At 38.9% G+C, this 23669-nt stretch overlaps 2 protein-coding genes and 1 long non-coding RNA gene across 19 annotated transcripts in view; 1 reads left to right on the top strand and 2 right to left on the bottom strand.

Moving 5' to 3' along the window:
* The window catches only part of CACNB2 (calcium voltage-gated channel auxiliary subunit beta 2), a 401610-nt gene extending 387923 nt beyond the window's left edge, over positions 1-13687 (top strand). For 8 of the 13 annotated variants that reach the window (XM_017962584.3, XM_017962582.3, XM_017962586.3 and 5 more), the window contains 4 exons: positions 4981-5132; positions 6688-6783; positions 8759-8944; positions 9824-13687. In XM_017962584.3, the coding sequence (XP_017818073.1) occupies positions 4981-5132; positions 6688-6783; positions 8759-8944; positions 9824-10318 (929 nt within the window). In that variant the 3' untranslated portion in view covers positions 10319-13687. The remainder of the gene's footprint in view (positions 1-4980; positions 5133-6687; positions 6784-8758; positions 8945-9823) is intronic. The other 5 variants (XM_017962588.3, XM_017962589.3, XM_009214039.4 and 2 more) reach the window with 1 other exon arrangement.
* On the bottom strand, positions 2300-9893 carry LOC110744085. Its single transcript, XR_002524198.1, has 2 exons — positions 9788-9893; positions 2300-2494 (listed from the first exon to the last, which is right to left on the bottom strand). It is a non-coding gene; the product is annotated as an uncharacterized LOC110744085 (long non-coding RNA).
* Positions 13688-16185: 2498 nt separating the features above from the next.
* Positions 16186-23669, bottom strand: part of NSUN6 (NOP2/Sun RNA methyltransferase 6) — a 79754-nt gene continuing 72270 nt past the window's right edge. For 3 of the 5 annotated variants that reach the window (XM_003903437.5, XM_009214043.4, XM_021943108.2), the window contains 3 exons: positions 22402-22550; positions 18732-18857; positions 16186-16774 (listed from right to left, as the gene is read on the bottom strand). In XM_003903437.5, the coding sequence (XP_003903486.2) occupies positions 16562-16774; positions 18732-18857; positions 22402-22550 (488 nt within the window). In that variant the 3' untranslated portion in view covers positions 16186-16561. Of the gene's footprint in view, positions 16775-18731; positions 18868-22296; positions 22551-23669 lie in introns of all 5 variants that reach the window. The other 2 variants (XR_001906206.3, XR_002524197.2) reach the window with 2 other exon arrangements.

The raw sequence follows: 23669 nt of genomic DNA, 5'->3' as shown, positions 1-23669 counted from the left end.
CAAAAGAGAGCGTGTGCAGGGGAACTTCACTTTATGAAACCATTAGATCTCATGAGACTCATTCACTATTAGGAGAACTGCATGGGAAAGACCTGCTCCCATGATTCAGTTACCTCCCAGCAGGTCCCTCCTATGACAGGTGGGAATTATGGGAGCTACAATTCAAGATGAGATTTGGGTGGGCACAGCCAAACCATATGATTATTCTTAAGTTGGTAGGTGACCATGTACAGACCAGAGGGATTCATTCATTTAGCAAATACTTGAGTACCAACGATGTGCCAGGCATTATTTTGGTGCCAGGGACACAAAAGTAAAGGACACAAAGTACTCTTTCTCAGAGTGTTTGTTTTACAGGAAGACATGGACACATGGACAAAATCTTGTATATATAGACAGACAGAGATGGTTGGTCAGTGGTTGAGAATTCTAAAAGCAGCAGATCAAGGAGTGAAGAGTGAGCCAAGGAGGAGGCTGTAATTTTATTATAATAAAAATGCAAAAGTACAAAAATGCAAAAAAAAAAAAATGCAGTTGGACAAAGTGATCTAACACCAAACCCATTTTATAATAAAGTGTAGAGTATCTCATGTGATGTGTTGAATACTAAAAGTGAGAAACAGAATGGTTGTATGGGGACTCAAAGTTCAGTTCCTACTGTACGTATATTGCTTTCACACTCTCTAAAGTTGAAAAATCTTTAAGTCAGACCATCGTAAGTCATGGACTGTCTGCACTTACTGTAGGCCAAGTACTGTAATAATTGTAAGGGAAGCTTTGCGTATGGATTCATTTAGTCCTCATTTCCATAATACAGATAAGAATACTTAGGTTCTAAGAGGTTCAATGTTACCCAATGACCTTACAGCTCTATGAAGTGATGACGCTTCACTTCTGCCCCCCGAAGTCACTTTGATATGTAGCAGTGGGGAGTAGCAGAATTTACTAGTGTGAGGAGAAAGGTAGTTAGAGAAGGCTTTACAGATTTTTTGTAAGATAAGGCAGGTACTGGTCAAAATTAAGAGTTTTGTGTGTAGTAATTATGAAAATGGCATTGGAATAACACATATGGCATTAAATAACTTATACTAGAGGTATCTCCAGGTCTTAATTCCCAACTGACCACTTAGGTGTCCCTCAACACTAGCCACAATGAAAGTAACCATCTCCACTCTCTATTATTACAGTATTGTTTGATTACAGAAACCTCCTTCTAAATAAGTTAACTTCTGTTTTTTGTTTTTTAAGTTCATAGCACCCAGGTTTTTTTTTTTTTTTTTTTTTTTTTTTTTGTGGCGGAGTCTCGCTCTGTCGCCCAGGCTGGAGTGCAGTGGCCGGATCTCAGCTCACTGCAAGCTCCGCCTCCTGGGTTTACGCCATTCTCCTGCCTCAGCCTCCCGAGTAGCTGGGACTACAGGCGCCCGCCACCTCGCCCGGCTAGTTTTTTGTATTTTTTTAGTAGAGACGGGGTTTCACTGTGTTAGCCAGGATGGTCTTGATCTCCTGACCTCGTGATCTGCCCGTCTCGGCCTCCCAAAGTGCTGGGATTACAGGCTTGAGCCACCGCGCCCGGCCAAGCACCCAGGTTTTAAGACTAGTACTCATCAGTTATTTTTCCTGAGTCTTCTCCTCCTCCCACCCTGATAGGCCTCTATGTGTCCATGTGTTCTCATCATTTAGCTCCCACTTACAAGTGAGAACATGTGGTATTTGGTTTTCTGTTCCTGCGTTAGTTTGCTATGGATAATGGCCTTCAGCTCTATCCATGTCCCTCGAAGGACATGATCTTGTTCTTTATGGCTGCATAGTATTCCATGGTGTATATGTACTATGTTTTCTTTATCCACTCTATCATTGATGGGCCTTTAGTTTGATTCCATATCTTTGCTATTGTGAATAGTGCTGCAGTGAACATATACGTGCATGTATCTTTATAACAGAATGATTTATATTTCTTTGGGTATATACCCAGTAGTGGGATTGCTGGGTCAAATGGTATTCCTATCTTTACGTCTTTGAGGAATTGGCATACTGTCTTCCGCAATGGTTTAACTAATTTACACTCCCATCAACAGTGTATAAGCGTTCCTTTTTCTCCACAACCTCAACAGCATCTGTTATTTTTTGACTTTTTAATAATAGCCATTCTAACTGGTGGGAGATGGAATCTCACTGTGGTTTGATTTGCATTTCTCTCATGATCAGTGTTGTAGCTTCTCCTCTGTATCTTAGAGGAAACATTGATTCTTCCTGGGTGTTGTTTATAGATATTAGAGATATAAAGCATGGAAAGGTATTATTCATTTTTCAGTTTGTTTTAATTCAGTGGGTATACGAAACAGTGGGAGTTGAGGAAAGCTTGTCCCCTCTTCAAGATGCTGAGGTCCATTCTTTCATTAGCTAGGGTCATGTGCGTCCGTGTGAAGAGATCACCAAACAGGCTTTGTGTGAGTAACAAGGCTGTTTATTTCACCTGGGTGCAGGCGGGCCGAGTCTGAAAAGAGAGTCAGCAAAGGGTGGTGAGATTATCATTAGTTCTTATAGGTTTTGGGATAGGCAGTGGAGTTAGGAGCAATGTTTTGCTGGCAGGGAGTGGATCTCACAAAGTACATTCTTAAGGGTGGGGAGAATGACAAAGAACCTTCTTAAGGGTGGGGAAGATTACAAAGTACATTGATCAGTTAGGGTGGGGCAGAAACAAATCACAATGGTGGAATGTCATCAGTTAAGGCTATTTTCACTTCTTTTGTGGATCTTCAGTTGCTTCAGGCCATCTGGATGTATACATGCAGGTCACAGGTGATATGATGGCTTAGCTTAGGCTCAGAGGCCTGACACTAGGCCAACTCAAAAGAATCAAATTGACTTTCAGTTTCAGAAACAAACATTGGGGGAGTTTCTGACATTTCTTTATTACAGTAAATTCTGATCATGATATACTCTGTCAAAGGAAAATTCCATGCATGGATATATTCCTTTTTAAAAGCATCATTTTTACTTTGAAGTCAAAAGTATTATCAGAATTTGTCATCGATCCTTAAGGTTGTATCTACTAATATGGTGTTCCACCAGGATTCTGAAAGTCCACTTTAAAATCTTTTAAAAAATCTTTCCCTTTAATTAAAGGAGTATAAAGTATGTATGTAAGGCTACCAGAAATATCTTTATATATGTGTATATATTAAAACATATGTTAATATATTGACATAATAGAAATAATATCTGTATATGTAATATTTTTTAAGGTTATCCAGATTTTATACAACGAGCACATATTAGGGCCGGGCGCAGTGGCTCATGCCTGTGATCCCAGCACTTTGGAAGGCTGAGGCGGGAGATCACTTGAGGTCAGGAGTTTCAGACCAGCCTGGCCAAGATGGTGAAACCCTGTCTCTACTAAAAATACAAAACATTAGCTGGTCCTGGTGGCACATGCCTGTAATTCCAGCTATGTGGGAGGCTGAGGTGAGAGAATCACTTAAACTGGGGAGGCGGACGGAGGTGAGCCAAGACTGCACCACTGCACTTCAGCCTGGGAGATAGAGCGAGACTGTCTCCAAAAAAAAAAAAAAAAAAAAAAAAAAAACCACACACACACATATTAAACTTATAATCAATAAAAATAGTGCTCAATCCTTTAAAAGCAAGGAGTTACATGGGATGCTGTGACTATCTGAACACTTATTATTAACAGATGAAACAAAGATGAAAATCTTTGTGATCAGATTTCTTAATTCTTACAATAAACATTATTTTACGTTGGAACTTGACTGGGGTTCAGTGGCCCAATGTCATTTTAAAGCTAGTATCTCATGTAGTTTGGGCCCTGATTTTTTAAAGATATCTAGGTAAACAAAAGGACTCAAGTCATAACATACTGTGAGGCAGATGGATTAGTGACCAGAGAGATACCTTTTCTTCAGTAATGTACTAGTTAAAATTATCTCCAGGAAGCTTCTGGCATGAATCTAACTGCCTAAGAGGAATTAAAAAGTAATTGTAAATCCACATTTGCTAGCATAAAAGTCTCATGGAATTCAACCTGCATGACTGCAGTGGTAACTGTAAGCTATGTACTCTGCTTTATAGACCTATGCTGCCTAGTAATAGTAGCTTCTGGCTATTTATTGAATTTTAAAAATTTAGTTGCCTGTTCACACTAGCTATAGTTCAAATGCTCAGTAGCCCATTAGCTGTTGCCATGCTGGATCACATATAGAGGATATTTCCCTCATCGCAGAAAATTCTGTCAGTCCTGTTTTTGACTCTTTGGAGATCATGGAACAGTAGATGAACTGAATGTAATTTTCTTGGAGTTCAAGTAGATATTTAAATGTTTTGTGATAAGTTTCTACAAATTTTATACTTTAGATTTCTGTAGTGCTGCCTCTGAAAACTGCCCTTTTAAAGCGTGACTACTAAAGGAGTATTCTCTGATTGGAAAATATGAGGTGTGTTTTTGGATAAGTTTGTTATGGTGCCATTCATGTCTTTCCTGTTTGATTTTGTATTTCATCTTATTAATAAACATATCTAGACGGCATACAGATGACATGTAAACATAGATCAGCCCATGCACTGAAAGGAAAACTTGTCATGGTTGCTAGTGCAATGTGGTCTGCAATGAACACATGGAGGATAGCTCAAGGTTCTTATTTTACAGCAGTTTTATGAAATGATTTCATAGAGTGGAAGCACAAAGAATGTCAGCAGAGAGCTAAAAATTTCCACAATCCAAGTATTATACTAAAAGTAAATTCTGCAGCCGGTTGAGAGAAAAATTCCTTACATCCTAATGATGTGTGGAGAAAGAGCCCTTTCTAAGAGGATAAATTACTGTTGTAAACTTTTATCAATTCTGTTGCCTATAAGCATTAACATAATGGCTGACCTACTCACCTTTCTGTTGAAGAAACAGTATACCATTTTACTTTATCTTAAAAATACTGCACTTTAACTGAACCGTTTCACCCTTTACAGCTGAAGTTCAGAGTGAAATTGAAAGGATTTTTGAACTTGCAAGAACATTGCAATTGGTGGTCCTTGATGCGGATACGATTAATCATCCAGCTCAACTCAGTAAAACCTCCTTGGCCCCTATTATAGTATATGTAAAGATTTCTTCTCCTAAGGTAAGTAGGATTGCTACAGTTTGCTCTATAATCAAATTTTAGTAAAATGTATTTTATGTTCTGCTTTCTATAATTAGGCTATTGTAATAGCCTTTATGAGGTACAGAGAATTTGAAGAGACATGATGGTCAACAATTTTTAAATTGATATAAACAAGGCATGGTTAGTTTCATGGCTTAGAACAGCTGTTCTCAAAGTGTGGTCCGTGGATCCCTGGAGGGTCTTGAGACACTTTTAGAGGGTCCATTTAATTAGTCAAAACTACTTCCGTGATAATACTAGGACACTATTTGACATTTTCACTGTTTTGACATTTGCAAGGCTGATGCAAAAGCAATGGTGGGTAAAACTGCTGGCATCTAAGCATGAATCAAGACTGTGGTATCAAAGTACCAGAAGTTCATGTATTCATCACCACTGTGCTTTCCCAGTTTAAGGGGGAAAAAAGCCAATTTCACTTACTGTCCTGATTAAGTAGTATAGTTTATTACTTTTATTAAATCTTGACTTTTAATATTCAGTGTAATAAAGTACACAAAAAGCTCCTGCTGCATACCAAAAAGTGTCTGAAGGACAAGCACTGGTGTGATTGAGTTTTGAACTAAACTAGCCATGTTTTTCATGGAATATCATTTTTATCTCCAACAACAACTGTCAGGCTATGCTTATTCAGACTTGGTGTAGCAGATATTTTCTTGGACAAAATAAGCCTGTCACTTCAAGGAGAACAGCATGTGTTGCCAATGATAAAACTCAAGCTTTCAGACAACAATCAGAATTTTAGAAAACTTGTATGCACCTCTGAGGACTTAGAAGCTTCCCAATAAAGATTTCTCTGATGAAATCAATGGTAATATTAATGAATATGATGTTTTAATACTGTATAATGAAATATGTCAACATTTGGAAGATCTGAAGTCAGTGAACCATTATTGTTTGTATGATCAATGAATAATGTTAATTTCAAGATAGACCAATGGAATGTCATGGAGTAAGAAAATTTGCAGGTTTCAGATTCCACATAACAACGGAACTACCATTTGTTGAGTTTTAGTGTAGTATCAAAGAAGACTAGACTAAATTGTTTCTCCTTTTCTCAATTACAAATCTGTAAGAGGTTGGATTTTCTTCACATATTTCAACCAAAACAAGACACTGCAGCAGGTTGACTGTAGAAGCAAACAGGAGACTGCAATTGTCTTCTATGAAGCCAGCTGTTAGATTTATAAAAAATGTAGCTATTTTTATAAAAAAAATTTTATTTTAACATGTAGCAGATTTATTGTGAATTTTTAAATGTTGTAATAGTTTTCCATTTTAGCTTCTTTAAAGAGGTTGTGAGACAAAATGTTTGAGATCTGCTAGCTTAGAAAAAAGAATGTGAGTACTTAAAGCTTGCAACTGTGATTTACGTTAACATGTTAATTTTACAGATAATCTTATAGCTCCATCTATTACAAGCCCCTTGTGCTGTATATAAAAAGGCCCCAGAGAAAGGAGTCAATAATGTACCTTGTTCTTTACCTGGGTGTTAAAAACTCATTATCTTTTACAGGTTTTACAAAGGTTAATAAAATCTCGAGGGAAATCTCAAGCTAAACACCTCAACGTCCAGATGGTAGCAGCTGATAAACTGGCTCAGTGTCCTCCAGTAAGTTATCTCTATATACAGCATAATCCAGTTACAGAGATCAGACCTGGTTTTTTTTTTTTTTTTTTTTTTTTTTTGAGACAAGGTCTTGCTCTGTTGCCCATGTTGGGAGTACAGTGGTATGGTCTCAGCTCACTGCAGCCCTGAACTCCTGGGCTCAAGGGATCCTCTCGCTTCAGCCTTCCAAGCAGCTGAGACTATAGGTATAGGTGCATGCCTCCATGATCGGCTAACTTTTTTTTTCCCCCTATAGAGATCTTTGTCCTTCCCCCTGCTAAATCTTCCTGTGTTGCCCAGTCTGGTCTAGAACTCCTGGCCTGAAGTGATCCTCCTGCCTTGGCCCTCCAAAGTGCTAGGATTACAGGCATGAGCCACCATGTCTGGCCAGAACTGGCATTATATTTTGAAAAAAACCGTCAAACACCTGTCACAGAAGAGAATCCTCATCACTTAAAGTGGTATTCATTCCAAAGTAAACTGTCCTCCCTCCTTCCATGATCATGTTCCTTCCATGATCATGTGTTTTGCGCACAAGTAATCCAAATGATGCTTATAGCTTACAAAAAGCTTCAGTACATCCTGCAGTAACTTCATGCTGTTAATATCTAACACAAGATCCTGGTTCCAAAAATTTGGCTTGTATGATGAGTCTATTTGGAGTTGGTATATTAATCATTTCTGATCATAGAGAGCAAGTTGTCTGCTCTTAGTAACTGAGACATATTTTCACATGGTCTTAAATCAATTTCTAAGGAATAAGTTAACTAGATTCTCACTTGTCGTCTATGCTTTACATACAATGCCTTGGGGCTATAGAGCTTTCCTAGGTTTAGTTTTGGAGGCAGGGTCTTGCTCTGTCGCCCAGGCAGGAGTGCAGTGGCGGCCTCTCGGTTCACTGTTGCAACCTCTGCCTCCCGGGCTCAAGTGATCCTCCCACCTCAGCCCTCCAAGTATCTAGGACTACAGGCACACGCCACCATGCCCTGCTAATTTTTGTATTTTTAGTAGAGATGGGACTTTACCATGTTGCCCAGGCTGGTCTTAAACTCCTGACCTCAAGTGATCCGTTCACCTCAGCGTCCCAAAGTGCTGGGATTACAGGCATGAGCCACTGCGCCAGGCTTTTTTTTCAAGCATAGCTATTTCAGGCGCTATGAATATTTGATTGCTTAATGTATGTTAAAATTTATAATAAACACTAAAAAATCTTTTGAAAAGTGACTTTTTTTCTTCTCAACTGTGAAGTTTGGACGTCAAATTATCAGTGGTTTTGGCTGCTTCTGCCAAGTTTCACATCCTAATCTTACCTTATTAATTTCTAAATTCAGATTTCATAATCTTGGGCTGGGCATGGTGGCTCATCCCTGTAATACCAGCACTTTGGGAGGCCAAGGCAGGCAAATCACTTGAGGCCAGGAGTTCGACACCAGCCTGGCCAACATGGCAAAACCCCATCTCTACTAAAAATACAAGAATTAGCCAGGCTTGGTGGGTAGGCACCTGTAACCCCAGCTACTTGAGAGGCTGAGGCAGGAAAATCGCTTGAACCTAGGAGGCCAGGGTTGCACTGAACCAACATCAGGTTACTGCACTCCAGCCTGGCCAACAGAGTGAGACTCTTGTCTCAAAAAAAAAAAAAAAAAAAAAAAGATTTCATGATATTCTGTTCAAATATATATACATCTCTTTTGTACCATAGTATCCATGCCTTTTTTCATTGCTGATAGACAACTTTTCTGTGCTGCCATGCCCTTAACAACTGTTACCTTTCTGGCCATTATTAGTTAAGCATTCAGTGCCCTAAACAATGATTTGAGGTAGTCAGACACTTGCTAACTAAATAAAAAAGGAGATAGTAGCAGCGCTTATAGAAGCAGGAGCAAGTACAAAGGGGTGCAGCTCATGAGCCCCTTCCTCCTCTTATGGAGGTGGGAAGGGGCTGCATCAATGTGGTCTGGAATGTCTGCCTCTGCAGGAGTTGTTCGATGTGATCTTGGATGAGAACCAGCTTGAGGATGCCTGTGAGCACCTTGCCGACTATCTGGAGGCCTACTGGAAGGCCACCCATCCTCCCAGCAGCAGCCTCCCCAACCCTCTCCTTAGCCGTACATTAGCCACTTCAAGTCTGCCTCTTAGCCCCACCCTAGCCTCTAATTCACAGGTAAGGGGAGTTTTTATATATATCTATATATACAATCTTCATAGGAAAAAAGGTAGCCTATGGTGACACCTCCAGGATCCAAGCCCAGTAGCCTGCTTGGGGCTTGTTCTAGTATATTAACTCAAAGCAAGTCCAGCATGAGCCATGTACCTGTAAGAAAAGCACCATCGACAGAATATACTGGGAACAAACATAGACTACAGAAACTTTCTACAGTAGAAACTTTCTACAGTAGAAACTTTCTACTTTAAACAGTAATATAGACTGTGGAAGCGGATCACCTGGATTCAAATCCTGGCTCCACCTCTTACTACTTGTGGGGCAGATAACCTGGGGCAAATTTCTTAACTGTTCTTACCTCAGGAATAATAATGGCAACCTGTCCATGAGGCTGCTGGAATTAGTAATCTCATGAGATGATCTTATAGGGCTGTTGTATTAATGAGTTATTATATACCAACGGTCTAGAACAGTGCCTGTCCCATATTGTATCATTGTATCATATAAGGATTTGCTATTTTTAATATTATCACAGACAGTCAAGCAGAGATAGTTAAGTTTACACCCCTGTATAGAAAAATCTCAGGGACCTGCATCTATATTTGAGCCACAGGAGAATATATAAAAGAACACTTGCCCTGCCTTTTTTTCTTTTTTTTAAGGAAAAGGTTACCATGCACACTGTTCTAGGTACTTACAAAGTCCAATTTAATACACTACAAGCCTTATAAATGCCACTGGATGTTACCAAAGGGATGAAGCTAGGTTAGACTTCATTTCGGATGCTTAAAAAGGCCTCCACTTGAATGCGCTTGCTCTGGGACATGTTCTTTACACACTGACCTTGGTTAATGCCTGGTATGCTCCTTTTGCTGCCAGGGTTCTCAAGGTGATCAAAGGACTGATCGCTCCGCTCCTATCCGTTCTGCTTCCCAAGCTGAAGAAGAACCTAGTGTGGAACCAGTCAAAAAATCCCAGCACCGCTCTTCCTCCTCAGCTCCACACCACAACCATCGCGGTGGGACAAGTCGCGGCCTCTCCAGGCAAGAGACATTTGACTCGGAAACCCAGGAGAGTCGAGACTCTGCCTACATAGAGCCAAAGGAAGATTATTCCCATGACCACGTGGACCACTATGCCTCACACCGTGACCACAACCACAGAGACGAGACCCACGGGAGCAGTGACCACAGACACCGGGAGTCTCGGCACCGTTCCCGAGACGTGGATCGAGAGCAGGACCACAATGAGTGCAACAAGCAGCGCAGCCGTCATAAATCCAAGGATCGCTACTGTGAAAAGGATGGAGAAGTGATATCCAAAAAACGGAATGAGGCTGGGGAGTGGAACAGGGATGTTTACATCCGCCAATGACTTTTGCCCTTTTGTGTTTTTTTTTTTGAAGTCTTGTATAACAGCATCCCCAAAACAAAGCCTTTGGGGTCTACACTGCAATCATATGTGATCTGTCTTGTAATATTTTGTATTGCTGTTGCTTAAATAGCAATAGCATGAATAGAGTATTAAGATACTTTTTCTTTTGTAAGTGCTACATAAATTGGCCTGGTATGGCTGCAGTCCTCCGGTTGTATACTGGACTCTTCAAAAACTGTTTTGGGTAGCTGCCACTTGAACAAAATCTGTTGCCACCCAGGTGATGTTGGTGTTTTAAGAAATGTAGTTGATGTATCCAACAAGCCAGAATCAGCACAGATAAAAAGTGGAATCTCTCGTTTCTCCAGATTTTTAATACGCAGGCACCTGATTTGCATATTCATTCATGGACCACTGTTTCTTGCTTGTACCTCTGGCTGACTAAATTTGGGTACAGATTCAGTCTTGCCTTACACAAAGGGGATCATAAAGTTAGAATCTATTTTCTATGTACTAGTACTGTGTACTGTATAGACAGTTTGTAAATGTTATTTCTGCAAACACCTTCTTATTATATTATATATATATATATATATATAAGTTTGATCACACTATTTTAGAGTCTTAATGCCAAGTCAGCAGATTTGCTTTATGAATTACAGGGACTAGAAATGCCCACATTCAGGAAATTTGTAATAACATTGTCTAGACACCTATCCTCATTCTAGTAGAAAGATTGTACATACTGTAAATATGTGTGATTGCTTGACTTGAAAAGGTTTGAATTCTGAATGTTATACCATCCTTGTAAGTTTGTAATTTTCACCATAAATTATGGTAAATATAAAACTCCAGAGGTTGTCCTATTCCATACAGTTCACACAGATTGTGACACATTCTTAGTAGCTAGTGTCTGTTCTAGTCACTGCACTGGAGTCTATGAGCCGGAACTCGCTATATGCACGTGTGTGTGTCCGTATGTAAGAGTGTGCACGAGTGACTGAATGGCTGAGATGAATTGGAATGCTGAAGACTAGTGAAGAAACTAAAGACTGATATCGAGCATTCTGCCCACCTGGCTCTGTATTTAATTGTGCTATATGTTGCTTTAATAACTCATTGAGCAGTCAGGGAATGTGAGTAAGCTTGCTGCCAAAGGTAACTAGGAAAGCATTCATCTGCTGCCTCCTTGTTTTTGCTCGTAGAGAGTAAAAATACAGGCAATTTTACTGTGAGTGTTTCACTGGAAATGTACAATCTTTGTGTGTTAGAGTATTTGTTTTAGTAAGAAATGTTTACACAGCTTGTGGAATTATTTCGTGGGAAAATAAATTTTTATAACTTCTCCCACTTCATTTTCTAACCTTGCCTATTGTTCCTGTTGTTTACCTCCCAGTTACCTACCATTCCTCCCCACCACCGACTCCAGCAGGTTCACTGTCTGTCAGAACCCAGAAGTGCTTCTTATAACCAAAGTTTCTGTTTTTCAGAAGTAATCAGGGCAACATGGGGTGACTTGAACTGAATAAAATGTTTAGAATATTATCCTACATAAGACATCTACACGGAAGGGGAACCTTGAAGACATTATCTCCATGCCTCAATTACACTGCTGTAAGAAGCTTACAATGTCATCATGTTTAAGGCTAAGACCTTTTCCATGTCTCGTGTTTATTTTGTCCAGTTATAACTGGATGGTAAGACAGTATTAAGAGTGCAAGTACCTGGTACTTGAAGTTTGTCCCAATAAAATGCCTGTGTTTAACTGCCTAACTTCAGATCTACATATTCACTTATATAACAAAATAATCAGCCGGGCATGGTGGCTCATGCCTGTAATCACAGCTCTTTGGGAAGCCGAGGCAGGTGGATCACCTGAGGTCAGGAGTTCAAGACCAGCCTGGCCAATGTGGCGAAACCCCGTCTCTACCAAAAATACAAAAAATTAGCCAGGTATGGTGGTGCACACCTGTAATCCCAGCTACTCGGGAGGCTGAGGCAGGAGAATTGCTTGAACCCAGGATGTGGAGGCTGCAGTGAGCCAAGATCGTGCCACTGTATTCCAGCCTGGGTGACAGAGTGAGACTCCATCTCAAAAAACAAACAAAAAAACCTAATCAGCAAAACTATAGTTATAAAATCAATTATTTTGCTTCCTTGATTATTCCAAGTTCTTGCCAAATATTCTTAGACTTTTATAAGTAAAACTGTTTTACATTTAACACCTTATTTCCCTTATCCCCAAGAAAACTCAGTATTAAAAAATGATTAAGCTGGCATGGTGGAATGTACCTGTAGACCCAGTACTTGGGAGGCTGAGACAGGAGGATCCCTTGAGCCCAGGAGGTGGAGGTTGCAGTGAGCCGTGACTGTACCACTGCACTCTATCCTGGTGACAACCTGGTGTCTAAAAAACGAAAATAAAAATTAGTTACATATATAATGTTTTATCAGCTTATATATGAAAAATTTCCCTCAATTTGTTAATTAGCTCTACACTGTTTACATGAATTTATTTTACCGAGTATAAAAACAGTAGTCATAATAAACTTGACAATTCTTACATTGTCCTACCAGTAGGAAACCATATTCTAATTAAAATTGCTTTTATAAAGTATTTCTGATAAAACTTTTGTCATGGTAAGAGATTCACAATTACTAGGTTCAATCCTTTACTATTTCATCCCAATTAATTATTTTGGAATATTTAAATTCTTGAAACACAGCTAGTATTTATCTTACTTGCTGCTATCATTAATCCCTTTCAAAAAGTAGTGGTTAGAGTTGCCATCTTTTTAATTTTGTATCTAGATTCTTAGCTTGCACTTTACTGTGGAATGTATGAGTGCAAATTAGAATATTCCTCAAAAAACTAGCTTGAAGGATTTGACATAAGAGCATCTATATGTGAAAAACTGTATAGTGGACATATGTGTAAACTGTGTAGTAAATCTGTAAATGAGGAAATAATCCCAATGGTAATGGGATATTTACTGACCTGTGGAATGTATATAGTCTTTTCACACAACAAAGGCTTAATCTTAACCCACTCAGCTGTAGAACCATGATTTTTGTAGTCAACCTAGAAAATGCTGGAAATGTATTTAATAGTTTTTTTTTTTTTGGTCATACCCATTTCAGTCTTTCCTATGCTCTTTCTCTACTGCTCATTTAAGTTACTGTTACAAAAAGGTGCTGCTAAATGTAGGATGTCTTAGTCATGTTGTACTTTGGGACAATGCCACATTTTTAACATGGTCTGCTATGCATTCCTGTTCAACATTCACTGTCAGCTACACTGAACTGTCTAACAAACCTGGTTTAAAGTAATTCATATAAAACAAATAAAGAGCTGGCTTCTGCACTGTTTATTAGTAGTAGTATTAATTGCCATGTTAGAAATGATTCATGTAGTTGAGACTATATTAAATATTCAACACTTCCCATCTGTGGGGCATCTTTCTTGGGGCAATGTCAAACACTTTATGTTCCTTTAGTAATCTTCCTATTATGTCTGATTAAAAAAAAAAAAAAGATAGCTCCATGTAGAAACATTTTTTTTTTCAATGTGAGCTCTAGTAGAATAATCTGGGTCAGTTATGGGTTCTGGATCAAGTGTTTAATTTCTGCTACGCTGTACTTTTAACTATTTGTACTTAGATTCGTTATTTAAACTAAAACATGACACAGGGTTTTGAAGTAAATGTACTCACTGTTGAACTTAAGTACCTTTTCTGTTTCATAGAAATGTTAATACTAAATATGTTAACATATATATTAATTTTCCCTCACATTTCCCTGATTTTTTCACCTTCCTCCTGCATTTTTTCTTATATTGCTATGTCCCTTAAGTTTATGTGATTTTCCAATTTGCTTAAGTTTTTGAAAGGAAGAAACCCACTGAAAATTAGCCACGTTCAAGGAAAAATTCCGAATAGTATTCTCTGTCCTGTTTCCAATATGTAAATATTTTTCTTCTATTTTCTGGCATTGGTTGTATTTTGACATTTGTTGGTATTAATCAAACATTTACACCAGTACAAGTTTGTTGCTAGGCTGATTTTCTGCCATTTTCATCCCAGCTTAGCAAATAAGGATGTGCAGCGAGCATTACAGAAAATGATTTTTGTAGAGTTTCTTAAAACACATTTAAAGTTTAAGGAGGTATGCTGAGCCCTAAAAAGATAAGTCGCACAGGAAAATTGTTTCTCTTTAGTCAAATGACATCTACTGGATATAAGGCAGAATGAGGGATGTAAAAGACACAGGTTTGCTTGAAATAATTTTTCTCTTAAACAATAAGCATCTATTGACTGCTCTGAAGCTGTGACTGAGAGAAAAGGCAGTACAGGGTCTCTGCCTGGAGGATGTTTCCTAGGTGTGAAGCTGGGGCTTAAGGGGCATGGATAGAAAATTTGAATGAGAGTGTCATAAGCCAGGAGAACATTAGATGTGGGTGCCAGGGGCACACAGAAGGGGAACAGTGCCTATCCAACCTCAGGGAAGGGTATTCAAGAAAGCCTTCTTTAAAGAAGAGGCCATCTATCGGTCTTACCTGATCCAAGAGACCTTGCAATCCTTATGGATACAATAAATAGTTATGAGAAATTCCTAAAGAAAACCTGTGAGGGGGGGAAAAAAATCAGACTATTAAGCAATTGTCCATTTCTTATGCCCAAGGCCTGATAACTTTTGGGCGATTTGAATAAAAGCTAACAAAACCGTATGATGGATTTAAACACCACGAGACAGCCTTAAAACTATGGCTGGGTACTAAGTATTCTGATTGGTCTAAAAAGCCAATAGAAAAGCAAAATCCTAAGGCTGTAATGTTTTTTTTTTTTGTTTTTTTTTTTTTAAATTTATTTATTATTATTATACTTTAAGTTGTAGGGTACATGTGCATAACATGCAGGTTTGTTACATATGTATACTTGGCTGGCTGGGTGCATGGCTAACATCTGTAATCCCAGTGCTTTAGAAGGCCAAGGCGGGGGGACTGCTTCAGGCCAGGAGTTCAAGACCAGCTTGGGTAACACAGCAAGTTCCCATCTCTCTCAAAAAAAAAAAAAAAAAAAAAAAAAATTAGCCAAGCAAGGTAGCACACAACTGTGGGGGAGGCTGAGGCGGGAAGATTGCTTTAGCCCAGGAGTTTGAGGTTGCAGAGGACTATGAAATCATGCCACTGCACTCCAGTCTGGGCGGCAGAGCAAGACCTTGTCTTTAAAAAGTAAAATTAAATTGAAAAGCAGTCACTTACTTTGGCCACTACAGTGGGATGCTTGGGTATTTTTGCAGTTCGAAGGATGATCTGCTTTTTGTCTGAGTTCAGACTTGATTGTGGTCTTTTTTTGTCTGAATCTATGATAGGTACAGCTGCCTTGTCTGATGTTGGTGTTACATGAAATTGTTTATGTTCAACAGGAGAACACCAAGGCCCAGCTATAAGGGTCAGGCCAGGCTGCTTCCCAGCTGCCAGAGCTGGTTTTTTTTTTTTATTTTCCTCTCACCAACCATTTTCTAATAACTTACATGTTTCAAACACATGATAAGTTACCCAAATTGTGGAAGAATCTCATTTTCTAAATCTACAAAGAAAATATTCATTTTACTTTTTCGTTTAAAATTATGAAAAACATTAAACATAGACTATCATTTAGACGGTGATAGTCTTTAGACTATCACTTCACACTATCATTTAGAGGAAGTCCAGACTTCATTTGAAAGGGGGTTGACCTACTAAATAAGCAGAGAGTCAGGTAAAATACTTACCTCCATTATTGGCACATAGTCAATGTTTGATTTCCCATGCCCTGAATCCTTAAGAAACTACTATTTAGGAACCTGGGAACAAAAACCACTTTTCATAACCACATCAAATGCTGCTAATTTATTCCTTTTGTTAGATTCACTAATTTTTAACATTAAAAATGACTTGTATTCTTCACAAATTAAAACATTAGCTTGCAAATGAAAATATGCTCCAGACATCTACAGGCATCTGTTTTTCTTTATACTCCAAATACATAAAGCAAAAAATTCTTTTAAAAACGGAAAATATAATCTCATACCACCCCCTGCTTCCTCTGTGTCTCTGGATCCCTGGTAAAACAGCTGGCAGCCCTTTCTGTTTCCTTAGCAACTACGTCATCATTCAGTTGGCCTGACAACACTTTGGTATTAAAAAAAAAAAGCACAGACAGCAAATGTTTGGAATTTTCATTTCTGAGCATCCATCCTCTCCTATGTGCTTTTGCATTTTACAAATTTTGCAATAAAAAAACCTATAGAGTCCTTATTAGCCAGACGCAACATGTCTTCTCTTCTGGCCTCTCTGAGAGAGTCCATGTCAGTGTCCGGTAATGGCACAGCCGATGGATCAAATCGCTGCAGCTGTTTCAATTGTTCACATGAGAGACCAGCTCCCCTCATTCCTTCTCCTCCAATCTGCGGTTCCTGTTTGGAGAAAGTGAATCAATATGGATGAACATCCCATAATTAGCAAGTATGCCTGCTACTATTTAAGTTAAAAGACAAATTGGGCTGTAACGACTACATCTTCCAAAAATAGCAAAATGAGTAAATGCCTTTCATTTTGGTGGAAAATACGTGCTGCTTTCCAGACAGTAAAGTGGGAAAGCAATACTATGCGTCACCTGATGAACAAATACCTATGATTACATGCTTATCAGGCACTGTGACATTACTAAAGGCCTGAGCTTCTTAGCTGGAAACAAGTAGACTCAAATTGCAGGTCTATCACATTTTAGCTGTATGACTTTAGGTAACATTAACCACATTTCCTCATCTATTAAACAAGGCTTAAGCAAAGAAGGTGGTATCACACCTGGCACATAGCAGGGACTCAGTAAATGGAACATTATTATCAATAAAGCAGAAGAGGCCAGGCACAGGGGCTCACACTTATAATCCCAGCACTTAGGGAGGCCGAGGCGGGCTTATCACCTGAGGTCAGGAGTTTGAGGCCAGCCTGGCCAACAAGGTGACGCCCTGTCTCTACCAAAAATACAAAAAACTAGCCAGGTGTGGTGATGCATGCCTGTAATCCCAGTTACTCGGGAGGCTGAGGCACGAGAATTGCTTGAACCCGAGAGGCAGAGGTGGCAGTGAGCCAAGATCATGCCTGGGCGATCCAGCCTGGGTGACAGAGTGACACTCCATCTCAAAAAATAAAAAATGAAAGAAAATAAAAGAGAAGGAAGGGAGCAGGGAGGGGGAAGGGAAGAAGAAAAAAAAAAAAAAGAAAGCAACAGAAAAAACTCAGCTTTATTTAACATTTTCCAAAACTGAAAGGTGGTCTTCAGGCATCTAAGGTACCTCTCTCTGACCCATACCAGGTGGGTGAGAAAAGTTTCTAGAAAAACAAACATTAGAAAGGGATACATAATTTAAGGCTGTATCAATTAGTTTAGAGGAATCATAAGGCCTTGAGTGATACTTGCAAATTACTATAGATCTTGAAGAAGATCTATAATCCTAAGTCACCATCACAGACAATCATTTGCATGTTAATGAAGATAGGTTTTTAGATATACACTTAAGAAAACAGATCGTTTATTATCCCATGGAGGTCAGGGGAAAACGTCCCATCTCTTCTAGGTATATATTTTGAGTGTGTATGTTTCCAAGTGAATTCTGAAGTCTTCCTTTCATCTACAATGTAATTACCTTAATTTATGAGTCTAGAAACCATCTCTGAATTATCTATATTTATGTATTCCCATTACCTACTTCTGTATAGAAAGGTACTAAAGTTAGATGTTCAATGTATCTGAATGTATGTGAGCATTATTACAGATTTAAACTTAATCTCAAATATCCTGGGCTAAAAACTGAATCAAAAATACATTTCTAATAAAGACCATAACAGAAAGAGTTGTGTTAGGTAAAAGAAAGTATAAGAAAGCTTTTTAAATATTATACATTGTATATAATAAGCAATAATCCAGAAGCACGTTTTTCCCTTTCGGCTGGTCTTCTGATATCCCACAGTTATTAAAGCTCATCTGAGCTTTGATGTGACATGAGAGAAAATGCTCAACATTTTCCACATCAGAAAAATACGGCACTGGGAAAGAAGAAAAAAGTCTTTTTAGAAAAAAGGTGCCGAGTAACATGAATAGCTACAAGTGGAATAAACACATAACAAAAATACTCCCAAGCTCTGTGCCATTTTAACACAATGGCAAGGAACAAAGATGAGAAAAAACTTTATCAGGACATGCAAATTATGGGCAGTCTAAAATGGATCTAATTAGGTAAGCATTCTTGTTTATTACAGTGTTCACTTTGGAAGTTTTACTTTTTTCTTCGTTAACACCCTGTGTTTACCACAGTGCTTCAGTTTCTGTGATTTATCTTATTACACAGAGAAAAATGAAATTAGTCCTACCTGGGGCTGAAGCTGAAGGCAAGGAAATTTTGTCAGGGCCCAGGCAACTTGTTCTTCATTTTCGGCCAGTGTTATAGTGCATGTGCTATAAACCAGCACGCCCTCTGGCTTCAGCAGCTGAACTGCCTAAAGAAAACTGTGATCAGACCACACACAGCACAAAACCAAATAAACATCTGCATGAATTTCATAGCATAAGGTGTAATATCTTTCAAATGTTTGGGATAAATAAAATGATATTCTCTGTGACAAGGATTCCTTCTGTAATTAGAGTATGCAAGAGCAATACTTGCAGACTAGACTAGGTGCATTTCATCATCTTAGAACTGTCATACTCCATATGGACCAAGACTTCCCCAAACACAATCATTCACCTTCATGCCTTCCGATACCATTTTTTATGCTGAAAACTCACAAATTTACATTTTTAGGCCAGACCTCCTTGTTAAATTCCCTACTTAAACGTTCAGTTGGCTTCTTAACATTTCTTTTTCATTCTTATTTTTCTAAATAGAGATGAGGTCTCACTGTTGCCCAGGCTTGTCTTAAACTTCTGGGCTCAAGCAATCCTCCCACCTTGGCCTCCCAAAGCACTGGGATTGCAGGTATGAGCCATAGGTCTGGCCCTTCTCAACATTTCTATAATCCTATCAAACTTGACATGTGCCAAAATGAACTCCTCCTTTCCCTCTGAAACCTACTGCAGGAGTCTTCCTATCTTTCCAGAATCTCACGTGCCAAACCTCAGATGATCGTTTATGCCTCTTTTTCTGACTCCCCCAACCATCAGCAAGTCCTGTTGGCTCTACCTTCAAATTCTAGCCAGAATTTGGCCACTTCTCACCACTTCCACTGCTATCATTGTGGTCCAAGCCTCTTTATCTTTTGCCTGGATTATTGCAACTGCCTCCACTTCATCAGCTTGCTTTATTCCCTGCCCTCCTGCAATCTAGTCTCAGTACAGCAGACAAAGCAGTCCTTTTAAGCTTGTCCCTTCTCAGCCCCAAGCCCCTCACATGTCCTCCATGATCACTTAGAGTCAAAGACAAAGTCCTTACAGAGGCCTTTGAGGCCAGACATAAACAAGTCTCCTGTTGCCTCTCTGACCTCCTCTTGTACACCTCTTACCCTGGCCCGTTCTACTTTGGCAACACTGACCTTCTGCTGTTTCTGGAACACACAAGGCACAGTGGCACCTCAGAATCTTTGCAGCAGTTGGGAAAGCTCTCTTAATTCTCTGCACTGCTTTCTCCTTATCTTTGCATGTATGTCACGTTCCCGGGCACTCTGTAAATTTTCAACTATTCCAATCCAACACTGCTATCCCCAGTTCCTTTGGCTTGCTCCATAGGCCATTGCATTATTGCCTTCTAATATACTAAAAAACTCATTTATTTCCTCTCCTAGTTAGAACAGAAACCTCGTGAATAAGGGCATGGAATGTTGTCTACTTTCTCAATACTGTACCGTCAATGTCTAGAATAGCATCTTACACACAGTAGGTGCTCTATGAGTATTTGTTGAATAAATGAATCAGGAGATAAGGTGCTATGCTAAAATAGATTTGTCTCAAATACCTAAAGTTCAACTTTTCAAGCTCCTGATTTTTTAAATTTTAAAGGAAATCTTTAAAAATAGAGTGTACACACTTGTGCTTTTTAAATCAGAGTATGCTGATCAAAATTTAAACTTTGTTACTATGTGCCAGTTACTGTGTTAAACACTGTACATGAATTTTTCTCAACAAATCCTTATAACAACCACAAAGGAAGATGACTATCACCAAAGATGTATTCCTAGTAGGTAGAGCTGTTATCCCTACTACTCAGATATAGAAAGCAATGTACATAAAGTCACTTAGGAGAAGGAGCCATGGCTCAAGTCAACATGTGTCTAACATCCACATTCTCGATTTCTCTCCAGGCCAAATGGCACACCTGCTATATTCTCAAGTTCTCTCTCATATACTGTCAGCTTTTCCTTCTCATTGAGATCATTCGTCTACTCCTAGTAGCCTTTTAAAATACTATTTTTGCTATGACCTACAAAGAACAGAAATCCAAGTCCTTTACAGAAGTATCCTAATTTTATTCTGAAGTCAAAGTGGGTTTCAGCTATAAGTAAAGCTTCCTTTTTGCTGCTTGCTGTTTTAATTCTGAGGATGAGTTCTTTGAAGACTTCACAGAAAAAGAGGAAGTCAAATAATCCACAACCAGTGCTACCTTTGTGTATGAAAGGAAACACCAAGAGAGTTGAATCGGAATGTACTCAAAGACAGCTTTAGAGACTAAATCATTACAGAACATCCATTGTTGCTCTAGCCTTGTATTTTGGAGGGCTGGGATGAAATAATGAATTAATCTATGATCAAACACTGTCTATACACTCTGAAATCCACTGAGTCATTTTTGCAAGACTAGGAGAAATCCTTAAATGTTCTATCTGGGCTTCTTCTGAAAGTACTAGAGACAAGTTAAATGTGTACAGTTTTTATGGTTCTCCTATATCCTACACTGGCCACTGTCTCTTTCTGTTTTTATCAATGAGTTTTGCTTCCTATTGGAACTTCTTCTTCTAAAGAAGACCCCAAAATCTACTTTTTTTCTTTCTTTTTTTTTTCTTTGAGACAGTCTTGCTCTGTTGCCCAGGCTGGAGTGCAGTGACGTGACCTCAGCTCACTGCAACCTTTGCCTCCTGGGTTCAAGCAATTCTCCTGCCTCAGCCTCCTGAGTAGCTGGGACTATAGGTGCACATCACCATGCCCGGCTAACTTTTTGTATTTTCAGTAGAGACGGGGTTTTGCCATGTTGGCTAGGCTGGTCTCGAACTCCCGACCTGAGGTGATTAGCCCACCTCGGCCTCCCAAAGTGCTGGGATTATAGGTGTGAGCCACCATACCCAAGCAAGAACTCTATTTTTTTAAAAAAGAGTAATTTAGTTTATATCTATTTCTTTACATCAATTAGTAACTACAAGTTAACAATTCAGTGACTTTTCAGATAGAGCAGAATATTTGAAATTTATTAAATATGTGACGAAATTCTACTATTGCCTGTATATCTTAAAGGTGAATCAACTTAAAGGAAAACTTCTATATTTAAAACTAGGTCCTCTCAGTTATATTTGTGTGTATGTGTGTATAGTAAAATATAAATAACATAAAATTTACCATTTTAGTCATTTTAAGTCAATAATGACCTTCAGTACAGTCACATTGTTGGGCAACATTCACCACCATCCATCTCCAGAACTTTTTCATTGTCCCAAACTGCAAGTCTATATGCATTAAACAATAGCTCCTCAATCTCCAGCCCCACAATGCCTGGTAATATCTATTCTTCCTCCTGTCTCTATGAATTTCCCAGCTACTCATATAAGCAAAATATTACAGCATTTTTCCTTTTGTGTCTGGTTCATATTACTGAGCATAATGTTTTCCAGGTTCACCCATGTTGTGCATGTATCAGAATCTCACTTCCTTTGAAGGCTGAATAATGTTCCATGTATGGATATAGCACATTCTGTTATCCATGTATCTGTCAACAGACTCTTGGGTTGTTCCCACCTTTTGGCTATTGTAATGAATGCTGCTATGGAGATTGCTCTCAGTGGTTTAAACACCAAAGTAGCAAAAGTTAACTTTCTTTCACAACAACAGACCACCACATACTGCAGTGAAGAGTTTTCGCTGTAATGGCTGATATGATGCCAATTCCTTCAAAGACCAAGTACAGGCCATATTTGGTCTCTGTCCCATTCCACTACAGGGTGCATCCAGAAGAATTCGGTCAAAGGATTCTGGTAGAAATGGAGGTTCCCCTATAAAGAGAATTATAAACATGTTTACTATCTGCCATATAGGTTTAAACTAGAAAACTCCTGAAATGATCAGGAATTTAAAATCATAATCTAGAATCAAAAATAAAACAATTTCTCCATTCAAGCAGCTGGTTAAACTAATTTTGACTTATACCTAATATAGATTTGATGTGGTAAAAAGGTTAAAAATGTAGTAATAGTTGAAATTTATTCTGTTGATACAGTACAAACCAAGGCCTAATCACACAAGACCTTGTACCCCAAACTTCAGAAGCCACAATTTATCAAAGCTAGGACTTGGAATTAATTCTAGTTGTTCTGGAAACTGATACTTCTCTTGGTAATTTCTACTGAAGACAGCCCCCGAAAAAATGCCTGTTCAATCATTGTGAAACATGCTGATTCTGGTGTTCCTGAGTCTCCTTGTTTCTGTGGCCATCAGAAGGGCTATGGTCTAGAATAGGTAGAATGAGTCAGTACCACCCCTAGATTCAATCTTCCACGAAGGTTTCCTTTGCATTCACTTGAATAATTTTCCCTAACTTCTGACCTATTTAATGTTATTGGAGGAAGGTATGAAATCAAGTGGTCTGTTTATATATTTAGGCTGTCTACCTGCAAGCAAGATTTCCATTCCATTCAATTCCATTTCCCATTCCATTCTGCATTCCATTCCCCATTCCATTCCATTCTCCATTCCATTCCATTCTCCATTCCATTCCATTCTATTCCATTCTGCATTCCATTCCATTCTGCATTCCATTCCATTCTCCAATCAATTTCATTCGCCATTCCATTCCATTCTCCAATCCATTCCATTCTCCAATCAATTCCATTCTCCATTCCATTCAATTCTCTATTCCAATCCATTCCATTCCACTCCACATTCCATTCCATTCCATTCCCCATTCCATTTCATTGCATTCCATTCCCCATTTCATTCCATTCTCCATTTCATCTAAATTCCACTCTCCATTCCATACCATTCCCTATTCCATTCTCTATTCCTTCCATTCCCCATTCCATTCCATTCTCCACTCCATCTCCATTCCATTCAATTCTCCACTCCATCTCCATTCCATTCCATTCTCTATTCCATTCCATTCTATTCCCCCATTG

This window comes from Papio anubis, chromosome 11 (genome assembly GCF_008728515.1).
Source record: "Papio anubis isolate 15944 chromosome 11, Panubis1.0, whole genome shotgun sequence".
NCBI lineage: Eukaryota > Metazoa > Chordata > Mammalia > Primates > Cercopithecidae > Papio > Papio anubis.
This window is presented reverse-complemented; position numbering and strand designations above follow the sequence as displayed.